The 13,232-nt window shown below is 35.7% G+C and overlaps 1 protein-coding gene across 1 annotated transcript in view; it reads left to right on the top strand.

Moving 5' to 3' along the window:
* The window catches only part of CDH10 (cadherin 10), a 110,749-nt gene that overhangs the window by 31,013 nt on the left and 66,504 nt on the right, over positions 1-13,232 (top strand). Inside the window, exon 2 of the mRNA XM_065629913.1 lies at positions 9,862-10,239. Coding sequence (XP_065485985.1) covers positions 10,009-10,239 — 231 coding nt within the window. The 5' untranslated portion in view covers positions 9,862-10,008. The remainder of the gene's footprint in view (positions 1-9,861; positions 10,240-13,232) is intronic.

Here is a 13,232-nt window from a genome sequence, read left to right as displayed (position 1 = left end):
TGGGAAAAAACCACATGTAGAATTCAGTGATGTTTCTCCAGAGGAGTGATCTTCCTGGGAAGAGTTTCTCTTCATATTATTGAGGTGGGTATTACAAGTGTTCTTCAGCACATTGATTTTTTTTTTTTCCCCATGAAATAATATTTTCTAAGTATTTGTTTTGTCAAACAGTGTTCTACATAGATGACATCTGGATGGGAAAAACAAGCACTCCCTTATTGACTTTCACCACAAATTCAGTAACTGTCTTCAGACTATCTCTATAACTTTCATATATTATTACCATTTTCTCCTATGCAATGGTCAACATCAAAAAACATAACCATTAATCTATATCATACAGAAAACCAGCAAACCAACACATACATCTCTGTATAACCAGCAACCATGAAAGACACGTCAAAAAAGTTGTACTATATAAACCTGTTCTTAAATATAATCAGATTTGTTCAGACAATAGTTCTGAAATCCACAAGTTTATCTGACTTTTCCAGCTAAACTTGCTAGTCCAATGGAATCTATTGTATTGGACTAATCTCTCTTATCTTGAAGACTGAAACTGTAACAGAGGTTTTATAAAGTATAGAGCTATACATTTATTGCAGGAAACATTTAGAACAGTCTTGATACAAGTGTGGAGCCCAGGGTCAGAATACACATTTCATTTATTTGATCAGTGTCTACCTCTATGTTCTTATACAGCAATGTCAGAACACATATAAAGGATGTTTACCAAGTGTGAAGTGTTCTCTGAGTGTCAGGATGATTACAGTGCTGGTGCAGTTTTACAGTACAGAGAAGCATTCTTAAGAGAAAATCTCCTTACCTCCAAAATTAACCCATGCCTATCAGGAATTTATCATGCCCACACATAATGCTTTATTGTAAGAGTGAAGTGCTACTGAAGAGCAGATATCTCTTTTCAAAACTAGTCAAGACACACACTTTTCATGACTGAGATATGCAAAAAAGATGGATATTTATGATACAAATTTCAGGTCTTTATAGTTAATCCTGGTGTAAAACTAATTTTGAAAGTATGTCAGTTGCAACCTGCTGTGGACTATTTTAAAGCAAGGACCATTTGGCAAAAAATAGAATGTGATCTTCTAATTATCTCTTATCCTGCATATATCGCACAACTGATAGTTTCAGATTGCCTAGGCAGTATCAAACATTGTAATGCCTAAAATGAATACCTGATGCACGGTACTTCACCTTATTGCAATGCACTGTAAATGATATAACATCAGGCACAAAAGGCTACAGATTATTATATAGTATACACATATGTGGTGTATTCTGAAGAGGTTTCTCATCATGGATTAAAACAAGTTATGGACAAGTTATAAAGGAGGGTCTATAATTCTGACTCACTAATGGTGAGGAAAATATTATCATTTTCTCTAACCATAGCAAACTAGTATAATAAATTATATTGCCAGTCCCATAATTTCAGGTCATCCTGACACAACAAATTGCAGTCACCTCATAAAGGGACTTTACTGTATAAACTGAGAACAGTACAAAGAGCCATAGCAGGATGTTTTCATATGTTAAAATAATTACAAAGGAATTAAACACAAGGCGAAACTTCAAGCCCTTTAAGAAATATTTATAGTAAAAAATTTCAAATGCATTGCAAATATACTGTATTGTCATTGGAGATTTATTTCTTTAATGCCAAATAGATATGGGATTTGTGGATAATGAAGTACGTTTTTCAATACTTAAACTTTTATTCCAATAAATGTGAGCTATACAATCGTATGCTTTAACAAACTTTCTCAAAATGTGATCCTCGCTCACATTTCAGCTGTAAGTTTCCATGAGAAATGGTTGTTTCCATTTCTTCCTGTCTGCTAAGAAAGAATGTAATCCTTCTGCTATCATCTAATTAGCAGGAATGAGACTATCCATGCTGCAGGCACAGGCACTAACACAAGTTTGAGGAGCCACTGTGTAGACATCAATGAACATTTTATTAAATTACACAGTTTTCTAAGCAGGCACGGTCTTTCAGTGTCCCAATTCTTTATGCTTTAGTGAACTGCCTCTGCTCTCTGAAGCTGTAAGGTTTCAGCCTGAGCTGAAGATATAAACTCCTGATGAGATTAGGGTGAGTTTTTAGATATTGGGCACGCTTCTGTGCTTATTCTGTCTCTCTAATAAGACTTAGAGTTTGCTGGCAGGTTAAAGCATTGAATAGCAAAGACTAGGAGTTTTAAAATTCCACCTGCCCTGAAGGAAAATACTGTCTTTTTTCAGAACCATTTGGCATTATTCGTTACAATTCATCCTGTTCAGGAAAACCCTTCAGTACAGGGAGAAAGAATATTAGGTCCCCAGGTCTAGATATTCAATGATCTCTCAGTTGTGGCTCTTGGCAAGATCCAGACAGAATTTTCTGATCTTTTCATTTGCAGAAAAGTCATGGTCTGTCAGAGATGGACTGAAATGAAAAAGAAAATAAGGTGTTAACAAAATTTCTTTACTATATGCTCTTGTGTCTATATTACAATGTTATAATGATACAAATAGATTTACTTTCTCTGATAAATCACTATTTTCTTCCTACTCCACACTTCTTCAGAGAAGAAAACAACATTCTGGAACTTGTTGTTTGCTGCTTCCCATCAGAATGGATCTCTGTCCTCCTCTCCACCATCACTCTGTTCTCCCCTTCCCCTAGCATGTATGATAAATATCAGAAGAGGTGTGGGTTTGGTTTTGGTTTTTTTCTTGTTGGTTGGTTGGTTGTTGCTTTTTGTTTTGTCTTGGGGGTTTGTTTGTTTGTTTGTTTTCAAGTATGTGAGGTGTTTGGGGTTTTTTTAAATTAAATAAACCAAGAAAAGAAAAATAAAGTATAACCAAATACTAAAAGCTTTAACTATTTTTTGTGGAGGTGGTTTGTTTGTTTCTTTGTTTGTTTTTTGTTTTGTTTTGGTAGATAAAATAGAAGACTACCTTCTTTACATAAGAAAAGAGTCTGCTAAATCTGGATGTTTTAAAAGCCAGCATGGCCATGGGCTAAACACAAAGAAGGTAATAATTTAAGAAGGAGAACATGAGATGAATTCAGTGTGGAGTAGGAAAGCACTAAATTCACTCTTTGTCAGGGAGAATAAACCAGATGACTGATGTGATCAACACAACTCCAGAATTTTATGGAGGGAGACTCAGAGGAATGGCACAGACCTTACCTAAATGGGAGGGAACATTGTGCCTAGGACTGTATCATTTGATGGGTAAGATCATGCTATGGTGGCTGGCAAGGAAAATATATTTGGTTGCTTTCAAGCCACAACAGTAAATCTACAGCTGCTTTTGAGATGAAATCAGATAAATGAAAAAGGGTACGATTGAGCTAGAATGAATAATACGTATTCATGTATAGAACAGGATGGCCACTGGTAACCATGTCACCAGAGGCAGGAAGACATAATGATGAGAAATAATTACATGGAAAAAGATGGGACAGAGTTCTACAGGATAGAGCTTGAAAAGATCATGAGAAATCCTCTGGTCATATCAGTTGCAGGCAGCGCATTTCTGAAGGTGGTTTGCTCAGGCTGTTTGCTCAGACTTCAGTCACATCTCATTTTGGCTGCCGACTACTTCCGCAAATATATAGTAAGGTTTTCTCAATGCATAACCTAAATCATCGTTTTTATTGGAATCAGCTCCTTATACTGTCTGTGGTGTGCATTGATAATAATTTCCTATTTTTAACAGTGTTGTTTTTTTTTTTCTGAAACCTACAGTCCTACCACTTTCCTCATTTTTTTTTCCATCCTGCAGACTAGACAAAGAGATGCAGTTGTTCTTTCCTCAATACTTTTTCCTAAACAGTTTGTTGCTAGCCTCATTTCTGTTTATTTATATTTTGGTATTGTGATGTTCAAACCTGGAAACAGCATTAGAAAAGAGGCTGAGTGGAGACGAAGGATTATTTCATACTTCTTAAGAATAATATTCCTGTCCACATATCTTCTTTTCCCACTTTTTTTTTTTTTTTTTTTAGAAATGAATGATTTAAAAATCCACCATATTGAGATGATAAAGATTCAAATAACTTTTGCATGTCCACAAGTCACTTACAACTTTCACACTGCTCCATGCATAATTTGTGTCCCAAAATTTTAGGGACAAAGGTAAATTTAAATGTCCAAGTAGAGAATTACCATAATAGTGCACTATGCTCAATGTCTTGCTGTGACAAAAATTGGATTCACCACATATAGAGGACTAAGAATTACTGTTAGGTATCCAAGTAATCTAATTAATACAGAAAAGCCTCATTAATAAACAGTTAAAATTATTATGCAAGATAACTTACTATATTTTGCCTTTTCTCTGGTGTTCTGCTCACCCTTTCAATGTCCCACTGTGTCTTAAGACTGAAAGCTTCTGTCTTGTCTAAGAGGAACAAGGCAGCGTTGCAGTGAGACATCTGGAGATCCTACAGAGTGGAGGACAATGTTCCCTACAGCAGAGGAACTGGGAGAAGTGAGGTGTTAATGCTTTCTTCCTCCCCAGTTTAATGGCTGCTTAGGGTTATTTTATCCATTTTCTGGATACCACATTTACTGAACTATCAGTGAAAAGCAGACTGAATCTTTAACCTTCCACTTTGAAATCAGTATAGTGCATGTTAGCTTATTTTTAATAACAATTAGAATTTTTACTAGATAAATGTGCTTAAATATAAGACATAAGGTATGCTTCTATGTTATCTCTTTGTTGCCTAAAATATTACTTAACTCTTGTAGCAAAAGTTATGAAGCTCAGTATTTCCTTTTCTTTTATTTCCTTTGCCTGTTTTTCAGTCTTTTTCCTTGTGAACTATGAAAATAATATGAAAAACTCAATTTGAGTGAAGTAGTTTTGACAATTGGGAAATATGATTGCTATTACTAATTAAAATACATAATTTCTGAGGTGTTAGTTGCTTTTTTTAGTTAAGCATCAGACTATGCATGCTCAAATCAAATTCTTAAGTGGATCAAGGGTTGCAGGACTTCATAAAGAGACTTGAATTCTAAAGTTCAAAACTATAGCTGACTACTTTGCAAATTCATGTTGTAATTTAACAACTCGAAGTGTGGTCACTGTGGTGTTCCACTGGAGGCTATAAAATAAGCAGCTTATTAACAATTTACCAATAGTCTCCTTCATTCAGAATTAGACAATTACATTTTGAACAGCTTTAGGCAACTTCATTGGCATATAATGGTAAATCAAGGAACATTAATCTATAATACAAGGAATGATGAGATTAGAATCCATTAAGAATTGAGCATTTCAAAAAAATCATTTGTTTGCTTCAAGAACTCTTAAAAACCTTTATAAAAAATGTTGCCTTCTTTTTCCCTTATGGGATAACTTACACCTATACATTATAATTACAGAGGACAATATTTTGATGTATTTTGAATGAGTCTCTTGCAAAGGTGTCTGTTTAAAGTACTTGCTTCATCATACTGTGCTCTAGAGCATTAGAACTTTCTCCCTGTTTTTGATAAAGAGATGACAAATAAGTTAAAACAACTAAATTAGGTGAGTTAGAGATTCTTCTGAGGCTCATTGAAAATATTGCTTTTTCTGCACTTAGCTGTCTTGGTAATTCCATTTTTACTAGCTTGTTAAATAGTTCCTATTATTTGAAAGAGTTTTGAATTTCATTTATGATATCATAAGCCAGAAGTCAGAGTTTTATTGAAATAGAGAGGCACATTACCAAGTTATCTACTCAAGGAGGAAACCAAAATGGTAGCAGCTGTGTCTCATGACTGATGACTGTTGACACTTTGAAAGAGGGTCTGCAGCCTGTGGTGGTAGCTCTGTACTGGTGGCTAGAGGGGGACCAAAGATTTGGAGGAATGGGGCAGAAAATAGGCAAAGTTCTCATGGTAGTTGTACATAAGAATAGCTCTATTGGTGTCACCTCTGCAGAGCAAAAACAAAACAAGAACAAAATATGCTTCAGCATCTTCCATTGTAATAAAATTAAATATTTTTCTCCTCATAAAATTTCAATGTAGTTTAACTGAATTTGTCATTAAACATCTTTGGTTCCAAACATATATTTCTTTTTTACAAACATAGCGAAAAAGGATTGAAAGATGAGATTAGAGATGTGAATAGATAATGGCTTCCAACTGAAATGGAAATGGTGAAAAGAGAAATAGCATTGCATAACTTTCTTTAAACAAGCTTTCTGAAATGTTACACAATTAAAATTCAGGTCCAGTTTGACCAATGTTAAATACAGAAAAAAAATCGTAATGGCAACTATCCCAAGTAAAACTTTTTGCTGTTCAAATTTATCTTCACAGGAGAGAGAAGTTTACTACATTTCTTGATTAAAAAAAAAAAAAGTAGACAAGTTTTTGATCCATATTACAGTCTTTAAATTTAATTGTTTACTTCCAAAAGCAGCTATACATTTATGCAAAAGGGCAGTCAAAAAGAGGAAATAGTTTACTAAAGACATAACATATCAGCTGTAAAAGATAAACCTTCTGTAGCAACCAGTAAATGGAAGTGTAATTGAGAAATGCATCAGTTAAAGGTATTCATGGCCCATCTTATGTGTCCATTGAATCTCATGAGCTGCAAATGCTACGAATTATATTTCAGTATTATTAAGGGACTTACATAACTTAGCAAGAAAAATATAGTATTTTCCAAATTTTGCAAAAATTTCATTTGAAGTCACATGAATACAGTTGGAATTGCATTGAAACGTTTGCTTCTAAGTTCTATATGTGATTAACCTGTAGAAAGTAAGAACTGCCCATCTGTTTTCAAATAGTTAGCTGAAAGCTAATGGCAAAATGATTAATAACTTCAGTGATGATTGATCCATCTCCTCCATGCTAGAGATTGTTCCAAGACAACCCATTAAAAATAATTCCAAAACCAAAACTTGTATAAACAAGTGTGGAGTTGGGCACAATGTTCCTCTGTAGTAAGTTTAAGGTCGTTTAGAAGGATATTACACAGAAATATGGAAACTTGCACGTATTTGATAGTTTTTAGAAAGCCTTTTTTTTAAATTCTTTTTTTCTTTGTTTCTTTTGTCTTGTGGGAAAAAGTTGACAAGTGATCCTCTGGAAAAAGAGGTAGAGATTTGGGAAGAAAGGCTGGTGAAATAGTTTAATTTAAAATTATTGAAAGCCATTTAAAATTATTTCAGTTCTTAAAAAAAAAATGTACTTGAAACCAGAAAACTATTACAATTCTGCTGTGTTCCCAGACTCTTTTCTAAGACAAGATATTCACCAAAATGTAGACATTTTTCCAATTAATTTTCTAGAGAATTAAAAAAAAAAAAACAAAAACCAAAAAAAAGATGATAAATTTATCTCCATTCACTGTTCCAACTCTGACAGGGTAGCACAGAATCCAAATAAATGATGTATTATGGAACTTGCACTTCTATCTATTTTCTGCAGGTATACATTAAAAGGTCTCCTTCATCCAATTATCTTCAAAAATTTCCTTAATTCCAGTGCTTTTAATTTAGTTGCTATTAGTTCAGTCTGTTTTTTTCTTGTTTGCTGGCTTATTTTTACAGGTAAATGTTATTGCTTTAGTGTAGATTACTATGAAACTTGTTACATTTAAAGCAGGAAGCTGAATGCCAACAGGAGTCTCAAAGGAGGGAAAGGACCTTGCTGGTACTTACATCCATTAAGCAGCCAGGCTTGCTAAGTCCATGTGCATTAGCTACTTTGTAACTGTAACAAATTTCATCTGAGTTTTCATTCTGCTGACCTAATTTAACAAGAAGGAAATTCAATAACATCCTCTAATATTGAAGCATTATTTCCCAAGAGGAATTTAACAACACTTCTACATCAAATAATAATGTGTGTATAATGGAATATATATACTGATGGCAACCAGAAAGTGGGAAAAAAAAAAAAAAAAGAAGAAAGAAAATATTTTTCTAGAAAAACTAATAGCTTCCTAATTTTTAGGGAAACTGATAATATCATGAAGAGCTAATTTCAAGTTTGAAATTCCTATGGTCTTTGAGAAGAAACATGCTATGTATCTGATAATAAATCATGGTCTTCCTCTCTCACTCAGTATACCTTTGTTTTGAAAGAACATAAATATGAGTTGTGATAAATAATTTCCGAGGTGCAGGACCACATCTCTGGTTTACACACGCTGATATAATTCAACATATGTTGTTAGTAGTTTATATTTGAACAGATTGTTCTGGGTAGTATTCAAAATTCATGAATCAAGTAAATGTCAAAGTTTTAGGAGAAAGGAAGGGGTAAGTGAAACTGTACAAAACCGAGTGTTTATTTAGACAAATGGAAATTAACGCCTGTGAGTTACTGTGAAGAGTCTTCAGGTTAAAGTCCTTGAAAGCAGTGGCTTTGGGTCCTTTAATCTGCCAAATGCTGGAGAGGAGAAAACCTACTCCCAAAAGAATTAAAGTCTGAAGACAAAAGCTGTTTTCTGAACTGAATCTGCTCAGTTATTAACACACACACACATGCATGTACACACACAGTGTCTTTCAACTGTAAGAAATCACTACATTTCAGAGGCTTTCCACTCTAAACCCCTGACATTTTATTGCAAACTCTTTTAATCAACACAGGCTTACTGGAAATACCTTAAGTAACACATCAAACTGAAAGGCAGAAGAATTTCTGAAAGTTTTACATAGCTTTACTTTGAAAAATAAAAAATATCTAAGATGATACTGAGCTACAGTATAATGTTATTGAAACCTGTGGATACCTGACACTGCTGTGTGCAATGTTATTTATCTATCAAAATAAGAAAAGAGGAGTAAAAAATAACCTTTTTACAACTTCAGTTTTGGGCCACGTGTGAAAGAGTATACAAGGAACTGTGACCTCCATCCACGCTTTTTTTTTTCTGTGGCATGCTTAAAAAAAAAATCATTTTCATGATTTACTGATGGAAAACTTTATCAAATTACCTCCTTAGCAAAAAGTGTTGCTCTTTATATGCTGTGATGGAAGTAGAGTGAAGAGATCCTGTCTAAATTTGTCTGGCGTATGGTCCTATCAAAAGAAGGAATAACTAAAAGAAAACAAAGTCAAAAAAAAAAAAAAAAAAGAAGTGGAGACAAACCAAAGACGAGTCAGGAGAGGCTTGCCTTCTCTCTGCAATATCACTTCCCACAATGAGAATAATTTTGTTACTTTCTAAAATTAAAGTTATTCAGGATACCTGTGAAACAGGCCCTCATTTTCAAAATACTTCATACATGCAAGGGTAACTTTGCATCACCCCATACTGCAAGATCATCTTAAGAACTTTTACTATTTAAAAGTTTGCTTCTTGTCATGTCATATTTCTTCTGATGCATATGATGTTCTCTTTTACCACTTAAAACACCCCGGAGAACTAGTATTTTACCATTTCCTCATTTCTAAACCAACTTTGTGTTGGCTTTTCAGTCCTCTTGACAGTAAGATTCATAAAGCACTGGAATTCTTGTAAATCAAGTCAGGTGGAAAACATTTGAAGCAAAGGCAGCAGTATTTAATGTGTAAGTTTCAGCAATATTAATCCCCCAGTCTATATCAAGAACACTTTTAGAAGTTTCTAAATTGAAAGGTTTTAATAGGGGTATCGTTGATCATCTCAGGGCACTCTTACTCTTTCTTAGGAAGTGTTTTAACAGCAGCTACCTAACGTACTCACAATGTTCTCCCTATCTGGATAACATTTATATTCCTAATCAGGGTGCTTTCTATTTCATAATATTTTTTATCGGCAGGGTACAACAGCAGGGATATTGGACTCTAGGGAGTGAACATATTTCAACTTAGCTGTCTCTTCTCTGTTTATTTTCAGGATTTGGTTACTATGTACAGTTCGGAGATGAGTTGCTGGAAATTGCTTGGCTGCATCAGCAACTAGAGACATACAAAGCAAGTCAAGAAAGACAAAACTCTAGACTCCATAGCTGACCAGCTTGAAGAGCATCAGCGGTGGAGAACTATGACAATACAGCAAGTCCTGTTACTTCTGCTGCTCTGGATGTGGCTGCCACATCCCTGCCATACGGAAATGCTGTTCAGAAGGACTCCTGATCTCAGACCCAAAAGCTTTGGGGGACGTGCATCAGGGAGTGATGGAAAAGCAATTCACCGCCAGAAGCGAGGCTGGATGTGGAACCAGTTTTTCCTTTTAGAGGAATACACAGGATCTGATTATCAGTATGTAGGCAAGGTAGGTATTTCATTAAGATTTCTGAATAATTGTCAAGTTTACTTATCTTTCTACAGAGTTTTAGTTCCCTTGTTTAATTCTAATGTGAAAGAAGCAGCTTTCCAAGCAATACGTATATTGTTTGTCTGCTAAAATCACTACATATTGCTGGTTAGAACTTCAGAAATATTTGAAAGAAACAAATGAAGAAACCTTTGACAAATTTGTTTGCTTCAGAATATTGTTCCAGAATCATAGAATCACAGAATTGTTAAGGTTGGAAAAGACCTTTAAGATCATCAAGTCCAACCATTAACCTAGCACTGCCAACTCTACCATTAAACCATGACCCTAACAGCCATGTCTACATGTCTTTTAAATACCTCCAGGGGTGGTGACTCCATCACTTCCCAGGGCAGCCTGTTCCAGTGCCTGACAGCCCTTCCTGTAGAGAAGTTTTTCCTGATATACAATCTAAACCTCCCCTGGTTAAACATGAGGTTGTCTCCTCTCATCCTATCACTTGTTAACGTGGGAAAAGATACTGACACCCTTGATGCTACAACATCCTTTCATGCGCAGTTGTAGAGGGCAATAAGGTCTCCCCTCAGCCTCCTTCAGGTTAAACAACTCCAGTTCCCTCAGTCGCTCCTTATAAATCTTATGCTCCAGATCCTTCACTAGCTTTTTTTCCCCTTCTTTGGTCACACTCCAGCACCTCAATGTCTTTCTTGTAGTGAGGGGCCTAAAACTGAACACAGGATTCAAGGTGCAGCCTCACCAGGAGATGAATACTTCCCTAGTCCTGCTGGCCACACTATTGCTGATACAAGCCAGGATGCTGTTGGCCTTTTTGGCTACCTGGGCACACTGTTGGCTGTCAAACAACACCCTCAGGTCCTTTTCCGCCAGACAGCTTTCCATCCACTCTTCCCCGAGCCTGTGGTGTTGCCTGGGATTGTTGTGAACCAGGTGCAGGACCCAACATTTGGCCTTCTTGAACCTCATACAATTGGCCTCAGCCAGTTCAGATCCATCTGTAGAGCCTTCCTACTCTCAAACAGATCAAGGAATTAATGATAATTTCCTTGAAGCGGAAGTTACTGTCAGCAGTAATAGGTACCAGTTAGTACCAATGGCTTACAAACACAGAAATTTAATTTTCTATGATCCAGATTTTCATTTTTACATGGTTTTGAACTTGTGGAATACTGCAGAGAAATACTGACTTGTTGAAAATCTCAGACTTACAGAATAGCTGAGGTATTTCTGAAGATCATCTAGTCCAACTTCCCAGCTTAAAGCAAGGTCAGCTAGAGCTTGCTCAGGACTATTTTCAGTTAGATTTTAAATATCTCCAAAGGTAGAGGCTCTGCAATCTCTCTGGGCAACCTATTCAAGTGCTTGGCCACCTGGTCACTAAAAACTTCCTCTATTTAAAGGGAATTTCCTGTGTTTCAGTTTGTGCCTATTGCCTCTTGTCGTGTCACTGGGCACCACTGAAAAAGAGACTAGGTCTGTCTCCCTCAGTCCTCCTCATGAGGTATTTATATACATTAATAAGGTCCCTGTTGAGCCTTCTTCAGGCTGAGTAGTCCCAGCTTCCTCAGCCTATCCTCCTATAAAAAGTGCTCCAATCCCTTAATCATCTTAGTGCCCTTTGGCTGGACTCTCCAATAGCTACATCTCTCTCTACTGGGAACCCCAGAACTGGACACAATACTCCAGATGTGTCTCACCAGGGCAGAGCAGAGGGGAAGAATCATCTCTCTTGATATAATGGTGATGCTTTTCCTAATGGATCCCAGGGTGCTGTTGACCTTCTTTGCTGCAAAGGTACATTGCTGGTTCATGGCTAGCTTGCTGTCCACAGGGACCTCAAGGCCTCTTTCTGCTAAGCTGCTTTCCAGCCAGTTGGTCCCCAACATGTACTGATGCATGGGATTATTATATTAGTAAACATTTCTTGAAAGGATTAAGAATGTTGAGGGGCAACTTGAGAAAGTGAATTACTACCTTTTTTGGACTTTTTGGTGCTTTGAGTGTGTAATTTTAGCATTAGCACTTGAATGATACAGATTTTTCCAAAGCATGCTGAGAGCCTTGTAAATAGTACTTATATTTATTTCATAAACTTCTAATGTGTAAAATCATGCCTCTCAAGTCTTCCAAAGTATCTAGGTCAGTTCCTCAGTCCAAGCCAGACTGATAGCTTATGAAAATTGACCTTTCACGCAAAATAAAAAGTGTCTCTGTATCAAAACACTATGCTAATATGTTTGAAAGTGTATTGCTCTCAGAAGTCCCAGGAAATAAAGAGCTTTGCAGGTCACTCTGAATTTCAAATTATTTAGACTCCTTCAAAAACCCACTGATCACTTTTTTTTATTGCATTATTTTTTAATATTTATGGTCCCAAATAATCAAGTGTGAGTGGTGTTAATAAATGTTTTCCAGTCATGATGAGTGAAGGAAGACTCTTTAGAGGGAAAAGGGTTAACATTTTTATAGGCTAACTCATCTACATTAGACAAAGGGAGAGAGATGTTGAGAAAGACAGAACTACCTTGACTGAGGGAAAATAAGTGTTTGCAGATGAGAGGTGACAAGTGAAGATAAGTAAAATGGCAAATAAAGAGTGCAGAACTCAGAAGAAACTTGAGGAGCAGTTAAGACTGCACTTCTATCTTTTTTGTCCTGGTTTGAGCAAAAAAGTTGCTAATTTGAATAAGCAAATTTAAAATTGACCTGGGTTTATAAAGTTGCCTTATAGTAATTTTCTGAAAAGTTTGGGAAAAGTGTAGGAAATACATGAAAAATGAAGAATATCATAGTGTTGTATTTGTACAGGGAGAGTTTTACACAGAAGAAGCACAAGGGAACACATTATATGTGGACCTAAAAATGTATTGCTACTCTCATTAATGTTTTAACAGTCAGTCCATACTCTTAAATTATTAGAGAAAAAAAAATTATTAAACCTGTAGTACTTAAACTTCATAGTAGCTATCTCT

The sequence above is a fragment of the Caloenas nicobarica genome, chromosome 2 (assembly GCF_036013445.1).
Source record: "Caloenas nicobarica isolate bCalNic1 chromosome 2, bCalNic1.hap1, whole genome shotgun sequence".
Classification (NCBI taxonomy): Eukaryota; Metazoa; Chordata; class Aves; order Columbiformes; family Columbidae; genus Caloenas; species Caloenas nicobarica.
This window is presented reverse-complemented; position numbering and strand designations above follow the sequence as displayed.